Source organism: Tiliqua scincoides, chromosome 2 (genome assembly GCF_035046505.1).
Source record: "Tiliqua scincoides isolate rTilSci1 chromosome 2, rTilSci1.hap2, whole genome shotgun sequence".
Taxonomy (NCBI): domain Eukaryota; kingdom Metazoa; phylum Chordata; class Lepidosauria; order Squamata; family Scincidae; genus Tiliqua; species Tiliqua scincoides.
In genome coordinates this window covers 18,839,372-18,856,650 of record NC_089822.1, presented here as the reverse complement: position 1 = coordinate 18,856,650, position 17,279 = coordinate 18,839,372, and the positions used below count along the sequence as shown (strand labels likewise).

Genomic DNA, 17,279 nt, shown 5'->3' with positions numbered 1-17,279 from the left:
TTTGAAAATATGAACAAGATTTGCACATTTTCTCTTCTGTCGTTTGCAGCTAAGGAGTTTCTATATGAGAACAAAGTGCTTGTTTCTGGCCATCCTCTGCTTAATGATGTCACTTTCTGCTTGATGACATCATCAAGCTAAAAGTGATGTCACTTCTGGCCCTCAGCAGGCACCGTGAATGCCGCCTTATGAAAACTGCACTGTTTTTCTTCAGTCATTGGCAGCCAATGAGTTTCTGTGTGAGGAAAATGTGCTTGTTTCTGGCCACCATCTGCCTGATGATGTCACTTTCTGCTTGATGACGTCGCAGTTGACCCTCCCGCAGGCGCCATGGAAGATCTGCACTCTACTGTCGTTGGTGGCTGAATGAGCTTCTATGTGAGGAACATGTGCTTGTTTCTGGCCCTCAGGTGCTTAGTGACGTCACTTCCGGCCCTCCGCAGGCGTCCTGAACGCTCACTTTGGCCCTCTGAGATGAGTGAGACAGCCCTGCTCTAGGGCCTGTGCGAGGGGGGGGGCATGAAGAGAGCCGTTGCTAGGCAGCAGAAGGGGATGGTGGGCGGAGCCCTGAGGGCCGTTTAGGGTTCCCAGAATGCAGCGCGCGAGTCGCCGGTGGGCGGGGCTAGGCGAGCAGGTGTGGGGTGCAGGAGGTACCTGAGCGAGGTGAGCGGGCCCTGGGAGAGGGGGCGAGATGCCCGGTAGGCGCAGAGAGGGGCGGCTGAGCGAGGGCGCAGAGGGCGTGAGTGAAGGACTGGGCTGCCTTCCAGCTGCAGGGGGAAGGGGAGCAGGAGTCACGGACTGCCTGTCTGTGGCTCCAGCCTGGTGTCTCCCCCACCGCAGGGGGCGGGGGTTGCACAGGGGAAGCTGCCTGGGGGGGCGGGGGTTGCACAGGGGAAGCTGCCTGGGGGGGCGGGGGTTGCACAAGGGAAGCCCCCCCATTTAGAGGAGAGCCTCTGATAGGGAACTGCTTTGCCTGCAGGAGATCCCAGGTTCATCCACAGTTAGCATCCGTTGGGAAAGACTTCAGGTAGCTGATTGCCACTTAGTATAACCACTAGGCTTCACTTCCATTTTCACAGAGTTTCCTATGCAGCAATGTTGGAAGCTTGCTTGCTGAGTCAGATCCCTGTGTCATCCTGCTGACTGACAAACAATTCTCTCTGCCTTTGGTTGAACCTGGGTTCTCCTGTGTGCAAAGCCATTCTGATACAGCTTCTGTCTGTATCAGACAGACAAAAGAAAATATTTCTTTACTCAGCGCGTGGTCGGTCTGTGGAACTCCTTGCCACAGGATGTGGTGCTGGCGTCTAGCCTAGACGCCTTTAAAAGGGGATTGGACGAGTTTCTGGAGGAAAAATCCATTATGGGGTACAAGCCATGATGTGTATGCGCAACCTCCTGATTTTAGGAATGGGTTAAGTCAGAATGCCAGATGTAGGGGAGAGCATCAGGATGAGATCTCTTGTTATCTGGTGTGCTCCCTGGGGCATTTGGTGGGCTGCTGTGAGATACAGGAAGCTGGACTAGATGGGCCTATGGCCTGATCCAGTGGGGCTGTTCTTATGTTCTTATGTATCGGGGGTGGAGGAGGATCATTGGGCCATCCACTCAGTGTGTGATTAGTCTGTGGAACTCCTTGCCACAAGGTGTGGTGATGCATCTGGCCTAGATGCCTTTTAAAGGGAATTGGACAAATTTCTAGAGGAAAAGTCCATCATAGGTTACAAGCCACAATGCGTATGTGCAACCTGTTGATTTCAGAAGTAGGCTACCTCAGAATGCCAGATGCAAAGGGAGGGCACCAGGATGCATGTCTTCTGTTGTCTTGGCTGCTCCCTGAGGCATCTGGTGGGCCACTGTGAGATACAGGAAGCTGAACTAGGTGGGCCTTTGGCCTCGTCCAGCGGGCCTCTTCTTATGTTCATCTAACTCAGTGTTGTCATTGGCAAGTAGTTCTCTGCCTGTGGTTGAACCTGGGATGTCCTGCCTGCCAAACAGTTCCTTATCAAAGGGGGAAGGGAGCTGAGGGATGATTTTCACCTGAATCTGCTATTGCCTCTTTCCAGCCACCACCTCCCTCCCTGAGTCCAAAAATGATTTACTTTTTGTGATGCAGTAATTGTTAAGTAGGTTCCACTTCATGCACACGCTAAGCAAATCATTCCCACGCTTACCATGCAATGAGCATAGTAAGAGGTTTGGGGGGGCAGGGCAGTTAGCACAAGGGTGGTGGACCACAGCTGGCAAGAACAGTGTATCAGGTCATGCCATCCCTCTGTATCTGTTGTTCAAAGTGATCTGGGAGCAGAAAAAGAGATGTGCTGTTCTAACAATTGTTTGGCAGGCGGCGTTCAACATTCAGCAGTGTATCTTCTCTGCTGTGCCTTCCCATCCACCTCACTTCCTTGCTGCTATAAAATTTCACAGCTTCTTGCTGGTATACACCAAGGATCACTTCACACATATTCTTAGGCACACTAATATAAGATTTGAATGCAACAAACATGTTGGGGAATGCATGTACTATAAGATACTTTTTCAGCATGACACAGTTGATAGTAGCCTTTTCTTGGGCATGCACTTGGTGTTTAATCTGCATTAACTGCCATGTAGCTTATGAAATGACCCCTCAATGTCAATTTAGTAAAACTGACTTTGTGCGACTCATCATGCACATGCTAATCTCATCTTCTACAGAACAGCAAGAGCTGCAAAGTGGTATCTTCTTGACTTGGTTTGGACATAATTAAAAACTATAGTTTCCCACTACATGAACGGACCCTGGAGAGCCACTTGTTGGCATGTTTCCTCCTCTGCATGTCTCCTCTGCTTGTGAAACTGGCAAGCCTGGCTTGTTTAAACCATGACTCTTGCAAAACTGGAAATGGTGGTATAACGCTGGCTTCCAAGTCCAGACATGAAACCAGAATTTGAATTTGGCTTCACATTCTGGTTTGGAAGCCAGAGTTAAACCACAGCTTTGCATGAATCACAGAGAATCACAGAGAAACATCATAGCTCTGTTATGAGCTTAGAAGGGTGTGCAGGAGTCCAGAGGTTTTTGGGTTTTGTACATGGCCTATGAGACTATGGTTCTCATTACATCTGACTTGGGCTACAATGAAAATGTATTGTGAAATGCAGAAAGGAGCTCAGCACCATACACGCACTGAGGCTGCAATCCTAAACACGCCTCGGAGTAAGCCTCTTTGAACACAATAGGACTTGTTTCTGAGTAGACATGCATATGATCATGTTGTGAATTGGGGCAGCTTGGTAGGAGTAAAACAAGGAAGAAGGCAACCTTTGTTAAAGCAGTAATGACTGATCAGAAATAGAATAATTGCTAGAAAACTATGAAATTCTGAAAAATTAGACAAGCTGAGGAAAAAGGATATTGGCATTTTGAGATGTACCCACAGTGAAAACACTGAGTAATGCAGAGTAAGAAACTTGAGGTGCTTCTAGGACACTGTTTATGTCACAAATGCCCAAAGGTAGCTTTGTTCAGTACAGTCAGAAAAATGAGACTGACTAGTTTGAGACTGACTTACTGGCTCACCAGTTTTTGTGCTTTTTTTCATCTCTTTGTTTTAAGAAAACGGATTCTCAGTGCTGGCAGGCCTTCTCATTAAGCTTTCTCTCTGATAATTGCAGAATGGCTGAAGATTTAATAGACAATGGGCCATATGTACCCTGATGGCATTTTATTTGTGGAGAGATGTGGTCAGCTATGGCATCCGAATCTGAAAAGGCCCATGCTCTTCTCCATTCCTTCAGCACACTGTCTGTTATTTCAAGCCTAGGACTGGGGATTTTCTGCTTTGTGGCAGATAGACTGCTGCAGTTTACTTTCATTCGACAAAATGACTGGCTGCGAGCGCTCTCTGATAACACTGTGCATGGTGTTGTGGGATTGTGGTCTTGGGCAATAGTGATTGGACTCAAGAAGAAAAGTGACTTTTCAGAAGTTCTTTTAGCTGGTTTCCTCTCCTCCATGATTGATGTGGATCACTTTGTTCTAGCTGGCTCTCTTTCGTTACAGGTAAGCAAAACTACATTTTAAAATGACTTTTACTTTCTTATATTCCTCATATTCAACTCTAAGACTACTTATTATTTATTCTGCACTTTGCTCCCTGAAATGGAGATGGCTAACAATCCAGTTAAAAAAATACAATGAAATAGAAAAGAACATAGATCAGATAAGTAACAACCAGCAAAAAACAGCCGCCAATTCAAACTATCCAAACAGCAAGACCAACGCACAAACACAAAAATAGCCAGAAAATTCATTCTGAGAGAGCAACTATTGGAATAAGGAAGCTAATCATCACAAAGGCTTTATAGTTGAAATCTATAGAGAAACCTCTGTGTAAATTAGTTTGTTTGCCTTACTATTACGGTTGCAAGCTTTGTCTTTAGCTGCTCTGAGAAGTTTACTTGAAGAATGAGTTATAAATTTCCTAAATACTTTCATCATTTTTACTCAGCTTACTAAACTAAAACTAAAGCTTACACATTACAGCTTGCTTTCATTTGACTGATGGCACTGAAGGTAGGCTCTCCTGATGTGTTATCTCCTTTCTACTTGTCTTGGATTTGGTGAAAAAGAAATTGTGATTTCTTTTTTCAAAATGTTTCTATTAAACTTCTTAAATACACTCAGTTATGGGACTGTGAAACTAAAGCTGTAAAATTACAAAGGCACAAAACTGTGAGAATAGCATACAACATGCACCTTGATGACCAAAGCTGCAATCTTATGCACGTTTAATTGGGAGTAAGTCTTCAGTGACATTTACTGTGAAGTAGACATGCATAGATTGCACAGTGCTCAAACAGTGGGTAGATAGGATGATCCATCCACAGTGTGGTCAAAGATATGATCAATCTTATACGCTGTACAGCACAAAGACACAGAAAAAGGAATTTCTTACCTCAGTTGAGCATGTCCCTCAAAAAAGAGTAATCTTGGTATGCTGAATGTGAATAATTCCCATTTCTGTTAGCAAGTGAACTAAAGGTAGACCAGGTACCCTGAGGTATAGCCTCAATGTATGCAGAAAGGTGTCACTTAGGAGAGAAAAAGGAGTTTCCTCAAGAGAGAATAACAATATAGTAGGTTCCTTTCTGCAGACACTGATGACTGGGAACAGAAAAGAATGGCAAAGGAATTTTCTCTTCATTCTTATTTTACACTTTCTCTACCCATCCTCTAAGCCAGGGGTGTCAAACTTGTTTCATACTGAGGGCTGAATAGCATTCAGGATGCCTGCTGAGGGCAGGAAGTGATGTCATTAGTCAGGAATTGATGTCGTTAAACAGGTCATAATAAAAAATAAGTACTTTTTTCTTACTTAGGAACTCATTAGCTGGAAACAACAGAAGAGAAAATATACAAATCTTGATCAGATTTCAAGATATGAGAGAGCCCAATTTTCACGTGGCCTGCCCTTTCAACAGTAACACCACAGTACTGCTCAGCAGATAAGAGCCTAAGGCAGGATAAAAAGCTTCCGCATCCAGCCCCTGGACCTTATGTTTGACACCCCTGCTCTACTCTAATGGTTCTCAAACATTTTAGCACCAGGATACACTTTTTAAAATGACACTCTATCACACAGGTGTCAAACATACGGCCCATGGCCTGCTAGCTCCAAACATACGTCCCGCAGCCTTCTTGCTCCAACCATGACCGAAGCAGAGTTCTGAGGGCCGGGGATGCCGCATGCAGCATCCCCAGCCCTCAGAATGACTTTATGAGGCCTCATAAGACATTAAAAGGTCACATATGGGTTTTCGGAAATATACAGTTGATAGACTTTTGTTTACGTGAAGAGAATAAATTCAATACAGTTTATGTTTTGAACTTCATAGCAGTCTTTCAGGAAATACTGTCTTCTGGTTAGCTACCCTGCTTTTTGTAGGGAGAGAATGTTGTCTGTTTTATTCCAAGAAACTGGTTCCAAGAGTAAAATATTTTAAAGCAGCAGGGTTGAACTAGCTTCCTAACTCTTAGATTTTGATTAGCACATTTTGAAGATCCAACCTCTCCTTTCAAAACAGATGGGGATTCAGACTGTTTCCAGTAGATGGCACACTTCATAAAGAATATTATAGCAGGCAACTTTGCATGGTTTGTTTCTGTGCTTTTTCTTTCCCTGGGTGGCGTCAGGATTAGCACTGGCTCAGGGCGTGCTTGGCCTGGTCAACTCCAGAACCTTCAGTACCAGTAGACAATGATGGTAGTACCCAGTGCATCATCACAGGGCAAACATAAGAACATAAGAACAGGCCTGCTGGATCAGGTCATAGCCTCATCTAGTCCTGCTTCCTGTATCTCACAGTGGCCCACCAAATGCCCCAGGGAGCACACCAGATAACAAGAGACCTGCATCCTGGTTCCCTCCCATGCATCTGACATAGCCCATTTCTAAAATCAGGAGGTTTCAAGACACATCATGTCTTGTAAACCATAATGGATTTTTTCTCCAGAAATTTGTCCAATCTTTTAAAGGCATCTAGGCCAGATGCCATCACCACATCCTGTGGCAAGGAGTTCCACAGACCAACCACACGCTGAGTAAAGGAATATTTTCTTTTGTTTGTTCTAACTCTCCCAACACTCAATTTTAGTGGATGTTCCCTGATTCTGGTGTTATGTGAGAGTGTGAAGAACATCTTTCTATCCACTCTGTCCATTCCCTGCATAATTTTGTATGTCTCAATCATGTCCCGTTTCCCCCCCCCCCGTGCCTCTTTTCTAGGCTGAAGAGGCCCAAATGTCGTAGACTTTTCTCATAAGGAAGGTGCCCCAGCCCAGAAGTAATCTTAGTCGCTCTCTTTTGCACCTTTTCCGTTTCCATTATGTCCTTTTTGAAATGTGGTGACCAGAACTGGACACAATACTCCAGGTGTAGCCTTAAACCATCGATTTGTACAATGGCATTATACTATTAGCTGTTTGGTTCTCAATACCTTTCCTAATGATCCCAAGCATAGAATTGGCCTTCTTCACTGCCGACGCACATTGGGTTGACATTTTCATCGACCTGTCCACCACCACCCCAAGATCTCTCTCCTGATCTGTCACAGACAGCTCAGAACCCAACAGCCTATATTTGAAGTTTTGATTTTTTGCACCAATGTGCATGACTTTACACTTATTTACATTGAAACTCATCTGCCATTTTACCGCCCATTCTGCCAGTGTGGAGAGAACCTTCTGGAGCTCCTCACAATCAATTCTGGTCTTCACCACTCGGAAACATTTGGTGTCGTCTCCAAACTTAGCCACCTCATTACTCACCCCTGTTTCCAGGTCATTTATGAAGAGGTTGAAGAGCACAGATCCTTGGGGCACATGCTTTTCACCTCTGTCCATTGTGAAAATTGCCCATTGACACCCTCTCTCTGTTTCCTGGTCTTCAACCAGTTCTCAATCCATGAGAGGACCTGCCCTCTAATTCCCTGAACTGTGGAGTTTTCTCAGTAGCCTTTGGTGAGGGACCGTGTCGAACGCCTTCTGAAAGTCCAGATATATAATGTCCACGGGCTCTTCCGCATCTACATGCCTGTTGACCTTTTCAAAAATTCTGAAAGGTTCGTGAGGCAACTCTTACCCTTACAGAAGCCGTGTTGGTTCTCCCTCAGCAAGGCTTGTTTGTCCATGTGTTTTGAGATTCTGTCTTTGATGAGGCATTCCACCATCTTACCTGGTATAGATGTTAGGTTGACTGGCCTATAGTTTCCCTCGTTCCGCCTCCTTCCTTTTTTAAAGATCAGTGTGACATTTGCTATCCTCCAATCCTCTGGCAATGTGGCTGTTTTGAGGAACAAGTTGCATATTTTAGTCAAGAGATCAGCAACTTCATTCTTCAATTCCTTAATAACTCTTGGGTGGATGCCATCTGGGCCCGGTGACTTATTAATCTTTAATTTATCAATTAGGTCTGAAATATCTTCTCTTTTAACCTTTGTTCAACTTAATTCCTTGGTCAGGAGGGGCCGTTCAGGCAGCGGTATCAGCCCGAGGTCTCTGCTGTGAAGACAGATGCAAAGAACTCATTTAATTTCTCTACCATCTCCAAGTCTCCTTTTATCTCCCCTTTCCCTTCCTCACCATCAGGGGGTGAGGTTCCATCACCATTCTCAGCAAGCAGGGGGTGCCCACTGGAGGGCTTTTCACTAGGTCACCCATCAATCTGACACTAGCACTACCTCTCTCCCGCTCCTAAAAATGCATCTGAGCTAATATGCTACAATTGCTCATTGAAAGCCAGGACCTCAAAATCCTGGGGCATTCCGTGTACAAATGCTTTTATGCGAATGCCCGAAGTCTACGAGCAAAGGTGGGAGAACTGGAATGTCTGGTGACAAGGGAAAATATTGACATAGTGGGCATAACGGAAACCTGGTGGAATGCGGAGAATCAGTGGGATACCGCAATCCTGGGCTAAAAACTCTACAGGAGGGACAGGCAGGGGCGTGTTGGAGGTGGGGTGGCCGTTTTATGTTAAGGAAGGGATAGAATCCAGTAAAGTAGAGATTGAAGGTGGGTCTGACTCCACCGTAGAATCTCTGTGGGTTAAATTACCAAGCTTGTGCAGCGATGTAATACTGGGGGCGTGCTATCGTCCTCCAGACCAGAAATCGAATGGGGACCTTGAAATGAAGAAACAGATCAGGGAGGTGACAAGGAGGGAAAGGGTTGTAATCATGGGGGACTTCAATTATCCTCATATTGACTGGGTCAATTTGTGTTCTGGTCACGATAAGGAAACCGGATTTCTTGACGTGCTAAATGACTGTGGCTTAGATCAGCTAGTCACGGAGCCCACCAGAGGACAGGTGACTCTGGATTTAATATTGTGCGGTACGCAGGACCTGGTTAAAGATGTAAACGTTACTGAGCCATTGGGGAACAGTGATCATGCTGCGATCCGTTTTGACGTGCACGTTGGGGGAAGAATACCAGGCAAATCTCTAACAAAAACCCTTGACTTCCAATGGGCGGACTTCCCTCAAATGAGGAGGCTGGTTAGAAGGAGGTTGAAAGGGAGGGTAAAAAGAGTCCAATCTCTCCAGAGTGCATGGAGGCTGCTTAAAACAACAGTAATAGAGGCCCAGCAGAGGTGTATACCGCAAAGAAAGAAGGGTTCCACTAAATCCAGGAGGGTGCCCGCATGGCTAACCAGCCAAGTTAGAGAGGCTGTGAAGGGCAAGGAAGCTTTCTTCCGTAAATGGAAGTCTTGCCCTAATGAGGAGAATAAAAAGGAACATAAACTGTGGCAAAAGAAATGTAAGTAGGTGATACTGGAGGCCCAGCGAGACTATGAGGAACGCATGGCCAGCAACATTAAGGGGAATAATAAAAGCTTCTTCAAATATGTTAGAAGCAGGAAACCCGCCAGAGAAGCGGTTGGCCCTCTGGATGGTGAGGGAGGGAAAGGGGAGATAAAAGCAGACTTGGAGATGGCAGAGAAATTAAATGAGTTCTTTGCATCTGTCTTCACGGCAGAAGACCTCGGGCAGATACCGCTGCCCGAATGGCCCCTCCTGACCGAGGAGTTAAGTCAGATAGAGGTTAAAAGAGAAGATGTTTCAGACCTCATTGATAAATTAAAGATCAATAAGTCACTGGGCCCTGATGGCATCCACCCAAGAGTTATTAAGGAATTGAAGAATGAAGTTGCAGACCTCTTGACTAAGGTATGCAACTTGTCCCTCAAAACGGCCATGGTGCCAGAAGATTGGAGGATAGTAAATGTCACGCCTATTTTTAAAAAGGGAAAGAGGGGGGACCCGGGAAACTACAGGCCGGTCAGCCTAACATCCATACCGGGTAAGATGGTGGAATGCCTCATCAAAGATAGGATCTCAAAACACATAGACGAACAGGCCTTGCTGAGGGGAGTCAGCATGGCTTCTGTAAGGGTAAGTCTTGCCTCACGAACCTTATAGAATTCTTTGAAAAGGTCAACAGGCATGTGGATGCGGGAGAACCCGTGGACATTATATATCTGGACTTTCAGAAGGCGTTTGACACGGTCCCTCACCAAAGACTACTGAAAAAACTCCACAGTCAGGGAATTAGAGGACAGGTCCTCTTGTGGATTGAGAACTGGTTGGAGGCCAGGAAGCAGAGAGTGGGTGTCAATGGGCAATTTTCACAATGGAGAGAGGTGAAAAGCGGTGTGCCCCAAGGATCTGTCCTGGGACCGGTGCTTTTCAACCTCTTCATAAATGACCTGGAGACGGGGTGAGCAGTGAGGTTGCAAAGTTTGCAGACAACACCAAACTTTTCCGAGTGGTGAAGACCAGAAGTGATTGTGAGGAGCTCCAGAAGGATCTCTCCAGACTGGCAGAATGGGCAGCAAAATGGCAGATGCGCTTCAATGTCAGCAAGTGTAAAGTCATGCACATTGGGGCAAAAAATCAAAACTTTAGATATAGGCTGATGGGTTCTGAGCTGTCTGTGACAGTTCAGGAGAGAGATCTTGGGGTGGTGGTGGACAGGTCGATGAAAGTGTCGACCCAATGTGCGGCGGCAGTGAAGAAGGCCAATTCTATGCTTGGGATCATTAGGAAGGGTATTGAGAACAAAACGGCTAGTATTATAATGCCGTTGTACAAATCTATGGTAAGGCCACACCTGGAGTATTGTGTCCAGTTTTGGTCGCCGCATCTCAAAAAAGACATAGTGGAAATGGAAAAGGTGCAAAAGAGAGCGACTAAGATGATTACGGGGCTGGGGCACCTTCCTTATGAGGAAAGGCTGCGGTGTTTGGGCCTCTTCAGCCTAGAAAAGAGACGCCTGAGGGGGGACATGATTGAGACATACAAAATTATGCGGGGGATGGACAGAGTGGATAGGGAGATGCTCTTTACACTCTCACATAATACCAGAACCAGGGGATATCCACTAAAATTGAGTGTTGGGCGGGTTAGGACAGACAAAAGAAAATATTTCTTTACTCAGCGTGTGGTCGGTCTGTGGAACTCCTTGCCACAGGATGTGGTGATGGCGTCTAGCCTAGACGCCTTTAAAAGGGGATTGGACAAGTTTCTGGAGGAAAAATCCATTATGAGGTAAAAGCCATGATGTGTATGCACAACCTCCTGATTTTAGAAATGGGTTATGTCAGAATGCCAGATGCAAGGGAGGGCACCAGGATGAGGTCTCTTGTTATCTGGTGTGCTCCCTGGGGCATTTGGTGGGCTGCTGTGAGATACAGGAAGCTGGACTAGATGGGCCTATGGCCTGATCCAGTGGGGCCGTTCTTATGTTCTTATGCTGTTTTATCTTGTTAATATTCATTTTTCTTTTAGCTTAATCATGCATATTTGGTTTTTTACTATTTAAATGGTGGTCTGGCAGAACTGCACCAAGACTTTGACTAAGGTAGTTTCTGAAGATTGTAGTTGGACTTGGATGGGTAAATGAAATTACTGAAAGTATAGTCTTAATGTTCTATTGATTTGCAGCATGCTGCTGTTGGTTCCTGTTAGCGTTAAGGATTGCCTTGCCAGATCCAGGTGAAGAGTCATTTAGTTTATAACTGTGTCTTCGGCAAGAGACAGCCAGGTAACCCACCCTCCCACCCAAAAACGTTCACAGGCATGGGATGTTAGTAGAAATAGCCACTCTCCATTGGTTGTGATGGTGATGATGTACCATGTGTGTGCATAGTGCTTTTCAAGGGTTCAACAATCTGAAATCAAGGGAAGGGGAGGCAACAATAAATGTGGTAAGAACATGCACTTATTTTATTTACAAGTTGTTGGGCCTGGTTAAGCCTGACATTCTCTGGCATTTGATGTTTAGAATTTATTTGCTTCTGAAGTTGAACATGGCAGTTCCATTGAAAATCTACTCAAAATGGTCTGCTATCCAACAGTCAGACAGAAGAAGATAATTTCTGAGAAAATATTTTAAACGTTTGTTGTTTTGCAAATCTTGAAATTAATACAGTACTCTCTCTCTCTGTGTGTGTGTGTGTGTGTGTGTGTGTGTGTGTGTTTTCCACTTGAAACTACATCATATTGTATAAATTTTCCAGTCACTCAAAGATAAAAATTTTATTGTAAACTTACCTGCTTAGATGTTCCTCTGGTCTAGCAGAAAACCATGCTGTATTGTGCAGAACTTACCTTGCACAGTGCAGGGTGCCCTCCTAGCAATTAAGTGAAATGAAGAAAGTACAATAGATCAAACAAAATATTCCAGTATCTCTAGCAACCCATCCCAGTTGCATACAGAAAAGAATAAATAATGTCTAGTATGGTTTGATAGTGTATATACAGGTTGAGACTAATTATTCACATGGGTTCTCTTCCAAGCACTCATGTGGATGGCAAAAAACGCACTATAGCAAATCAATTGAAAAAACAAAGTTTCTTTGTTTCCTTGATTTAAAAATAGCCTTGTTGACCTTTGTGATGTAAGATAAGAGTCATTAACAAGACAATCCATCAGTCATTCCTCCAAGAGCTTACAAAGAGCTGAGAGGTACACTCAGCCCCTCCCTTGACCAATGCAAAGTGATCCCCTTTCTTTCATGTGTTCAGAGGGAAGGGAGAGGACTTCGAGAAGCATTGATGGATTCTCAGCCAGCTGCCCCCCCCCTCTCTCTCTCTCTCTCTCTCTCTCTCTCATTAACGAGGCTATTGTTAAAGGACTACTCAGTTTTTTAAACTGATTTTAAAGGGATGCATTTTTCCCCTTCTCAAGGGATCAGCATGTTCCTTCTCATTTGCAGGGGCCATTCATGTTGAGTCAAATCTGGGTATATAAAATCTGTGTATAAATATGTGTATAAAGGCTGGACCTGTAGTGCTGTTCATGTCCAAGTCTCTTCACAAATAATGAAAACATACGTATATAGACTTGCTAGTCCTAGTGTCTAAAACAGACACAAGGAAAGCACAAAAGATGGTGAGGAAGTGGAAGGAAGGATAAGCTGTGGAAGAAGGTTCAGTTATTTCAGGTATGCTGTGAGGACTGTCTCTTAGACATAACTGGCTTGATCACAGTTAGAACCATAGTAACCAAGGGCTTAATGATTATGTTCTCATGCTTCACCAGTGTCAGTGATGGCTCTATTCTGAAGTAGCAGAGGATGTTGTGGTGAATTTAGTATGGCATGAAATCTGAAGAAGTTTGGGGTTTTTGCTAATTTCTGTTGAATGCAGATAAATCCATACAGTGGCGTATGTAGCGCCATGTTACCTGCAGCGGCCATTCCCATCCCCCCGCTGTTAGCTGCTCAAAGCCATGGGTAGACCTGGCCTCCACCTTGAGATCCCCCAGTGGAGGGGCATGTCTACCTGGAATTTGAATCAACAGGTAGACACAGCCTCTGCCTCAAATTCCTCTGGGGGAGGCCAGGTCTGCCTGGTATTTGAATGCAAAGTAGGCCAGACCTCTGCATTGAGGTTCCCTACAGAGGAGGACAGGTCTACCTGGCATTCAGAGGGACAGGAAAGCTCTCACTACTTTATAGCGTGCACCTGGGGCAGACTGTCCCTCCCTTCGCCCTTGGTACACTACTGTCTCCATACATTTCCCGCTATTAGATGCCATTTTTTTCTTCAAATGCAAAAATTGCACACTGTGTTTTTCCTCTCCATAGGCTGCCCTGACACTTCCACGAAGACCATTCCTTCACTGTTCTACTTTGATTCCTGTTGTGTGTCTGATGGCAAAATTTATTATGCACCTTTTCAAGCTGAAGGATTCCTGGTGCTTTCTTCCCTGGATGCTCTTTATCTCCTGGGCTTCGCATCATGTTCGAGACGGAATTCGTCATGGCCTGTGGATCTGCCCATTTGGAAAGACTGCTCCCCTGCCTTACTGGCTTTATGTGGCTATCACAGCATCTTTACCTCATTTCTGTTCTTTTATTATGTATTTAACAGGAACCAGTGAACTGATGTCTATAAAACATGGGGTTCGAATTGATGTCTAAAAACATGCTAGATTTTGTTTGCATCACTGAAATAATTCTGAATTAGAGATGAATATAATTGCAATAGTGATTCCCTGAAGCCACTGTTGCACTTCTGGTTTAACCCATTGTTGCCTGGCCCATACGTGTACACATTTGGTCCTTGTTGCTTATATGCAACGTTGGGCAGAAATGGTTAATATCCAAGCAACCTCTTAATTAGCCTCTCCTCTCGTAAGCGTTTTCTTTTGTGGATTCCAAAACTGGTTAGATATTTTGTAAGAAATTAATAGCAGCTACTGCTCCCATCTGTGTCCTTCCTTCCTTTCTTCCCTCCCATAGTGATGGAGGGAAGAATCAATCCCTTGTGTTTTTCAGTTCTAGTTTCATGAAACAGTTAAATGCTTTCAGCTTCCGCATAACCTTTGACCTGGAGCAAGGCTCACAGAGCTGGGTACATAAGCAACCATAGGAGGAGGGTCACAGCTGGGAAATGGAGTGGCATGGACAGCCTGCACCCACAGTGCATATTTGTCTTCTAAGGATGAATCAAGTGAGAAGCATAAGATGGATTCCTTCTAGACCCCAGGTGTTGCTGGATATTAGTGATTCCAAAAGTTTTCCTGCTTCTGTCTTCTCTGCAGTAGACTAGAGCCTTGACTAATCTCCTAAGCTGAATCCATTCACTTTGAGTTGTCATATGTATTGCACTTTAAAGATGGGAGCACTATGTAGGATGTGGAGCACTACCAATAAAAATTCAACACTGCTGAGAAGAATCCAACAGCAGTGTTCTTGCACTTGGTGTACTTTAGGAGTTAGTAACTGGAAGTCCATAGCCAAAGTGCCCCCTTCCCCAGCACTGCCTGGCCCTTTTATGTTTTACACTAGAGACAAAAGAGATAAGAAACTTACATCTCTGACGACAAAATAATGGTAGCAAGCCAAGTGTTTTGTTTCTCTATTACAGAGATGTCACATGTTTAGTATTTAAAACATTTGAAAGATTATCTGGTTTTAGGATTAAGGGATGTGATCTTGCTAACAATTAAAGGAATGAAATTTATTGTTTCAGATTCCTATTTATAGTCAATAATAAAAGCATTTAAGATCTTCACTGGAATTGCAGCAGAATGCAAATAGTGCTGGAGAGGTAAATACAGTTTGAAGAGGTTTCTTTCTGTATTTTCCAATTTATTGTACAAGGCCTCTTGTACTGAAAGTACAAGCTTTCAGTGAATTTAATAGTACTTTTGGCTTACACCACATACCATTTTACAACTGTACAATTTTATTTTATTGGACGGGGGACCAGCTGTAGTTACTACTTGTCAAGCATTGCTGTAGTGCAACTGTGGTGAATGACTTCCCATGGTACTTTGAGCTATCAAAGTACAGTGAAATACAGTGGCATGTTCACAAAAGGTGAATTGACTGAAGACTTATGTGTTCCCCATTGTCTTGGCAGTTTTCCACAAGATTAATTTGTGTTTAAACTACTGTAAACATTTTGTTTAAAAGCACTTCTATAAACAATGGCAATTCTAGTTGCCAGCATTAGTTGTGGGTTTTTTTTTATAGAACAGCCTCAGTAGAGGCAGACATTCCTAGAATAAGTGCATACAAAAGTAAAGAGAGGCCTTTGTGCATTTTGTGTGTCTTATGGCTCCCATCAACAGTATCCTAGATGGTCCAAGAGAGGACCAGAGATGCAAAATGGCCAGATGTGGTGAAAACGATGCATAGATGCATAAAGACCAGTGGTTCTCAAACTTTTAGCACTGGGACCCGCTTTTTAGAATGGGAATCTGTTTGGACCCACCGGAAGTGATGTCATGACTGGAAGTGACATCATCAAACTGGAAAATTTTTGACAGTCGTAGGCTGCAATCCTACCCATACTTATCCAGGAGTAAGTCCTATTTACTATCATTGTTAAAAGCATATACAGAGTAATCTGTTAAAAGTACAGATCTGTAACATTTCCCCAAATGTAGTCACATACCTTGAAGTCTAATATATTTTTAAAAAATTGAAATGAATGGGGACCCATCTGAAATTAGCTCATGACCCACCTAGTGGGTCCTGACCCACAGTTTGAGAAATTGTAGTGGACAATCCATACTAATGCAGAAAGGATACATTTGGGGCCACAGAGTAGGGGCCAACATAGGGCCCATGTGACTTAGAATCTTGGCATGTCTATAGCTTATGTACAGAGCTCTTGTTAATAGGGGTGAAGTTGTCTGGCACTTCCTATTTTTATTCAGTGCCTTTCTACACATGACACAGTGGCAAATCTAGTGTTCACGGCTACACGTACACTTGAAAGCAACACTTAAATCCTGGTTCTCTGTTCAGTGTACATGTGTGATAAACATGTTTCAAAATGGGTATGTTTGGCGTTAAAAGAGTTGTAGCTGTGTACATTTTTAAGTGTACCCCTTAAAATTGTTACATGTGAATCAGCCCATAAGTAGAGATACTGGCATAGTGTGGAGAAGAGGGACTTGTGGGAAAAACTTGATTTTTCTGAGTCTGGCAACATCTTCCTTTATGCCTTAATGTGACTTGCATGCTTGAAAAGTTGGAGTGAGCTGTGAGGTTTTACTGATGCTTTTGGGCTTTGCACAGCATGTCTCTGTCTGTCTGTCTCTCTCGGATCAGTGAGAAACAGCGTATTGTTAAAGCATTATTTGTATATAGTTTATATCACTACAGTGAGTTTGAATGTTTAAACTTTATATTCCAATCTTATGTGTTTTAAAATTGAGAGTATCAAATGTCACTGATTGAAACCTGTAATGTCCAATGTTTGGGGCCTTCCCTAATTAGGCTTTGGGATAAAGTTAACTTCAGTCGAATTCCCAGAGACCTGTATTTCTTAAACCATTTCACTGCTATCTTTTAAACCTTTGAATGATCATACAGGTGTGCCCTCTTTATCCGTGGGTTTGGAACCTGTAGATTTGACTCAGCACAGGTTCCAAACCCATGCTGGAGGGCCTCACCTCCTGGACACCACTGGAAATGCAATATTGGTCGCATCCTGGAGGGTTTATGAGGACTATGGAGGCCATACATGGCCTCCCTGGGCCTCAAAAGGTCTTAGAAGGCCTGCCAGAAGACTTAGAAAGGCACTTTTGGTTTTAACTAAACCGGAAGTTCTAGCAGAAGGCTCCAGCAGGCCTTCTAGGTCACAGGGAGGTTGTGCGGGGTTGTAGCTCTCTTGAGGAAGCTTCTTTTAAATTGTGTAAACATGTAGGATAGAGTGTTCATACAAAGTTAGTATGTATGAGGCTGCAGGTTTTATTCCAAGCATCTCGG

At 44.0% G+C, this 17,279-nt stretch overlaps 1 protein-coding gene across 1 annotated transcript; it reads left to right on the top strand.

Moving 5' to 3' along the window:
* The first annotated feature begins 614 nt into the window (after window positions 1-614).
* Window positions 615-16,517, top strand: TMEM267 (transmembrane protein 267). Its single transcript, XM_066616888.1, has 3 exons — window positions 615-663; window positions 3,658-4,045; window positions 13,638-16,517. Exons 2-3 carry the CDS (start codon window positions 3,722-3,724, stop codon window positions 13,971-13,973), a joined length of 660 nt encoding a protein of 219 aa, XP_066472985.1. The 5' UTR covers window positions 615-663; window positions 3,658-3,721; the 3' UTR covers window positions 13,974-16,517.
* The last annotated feature ends 762 nt before the right edge of the window (window positions 16,518-17,279 follow it).

What these genes read in the sequence shown, in the direction of transcription:
- TMEM267 (XM_066616888.1), top strand. Translation starts at nt 3,722, where the DNA reads ATGTGGTCAGCTATGGCATCCGAATCTGAAAAGGCCCATGCTCTTCTC. An exon ending in CTGGCTCTCTTTCGTTACAG is followed by an intron (nt 4,046 to 13,637) that starts GTAAGCAAAACT and finishes TCCTCTCCATAG; the next exon opens with GCTGCCCTGACACTTCCACG.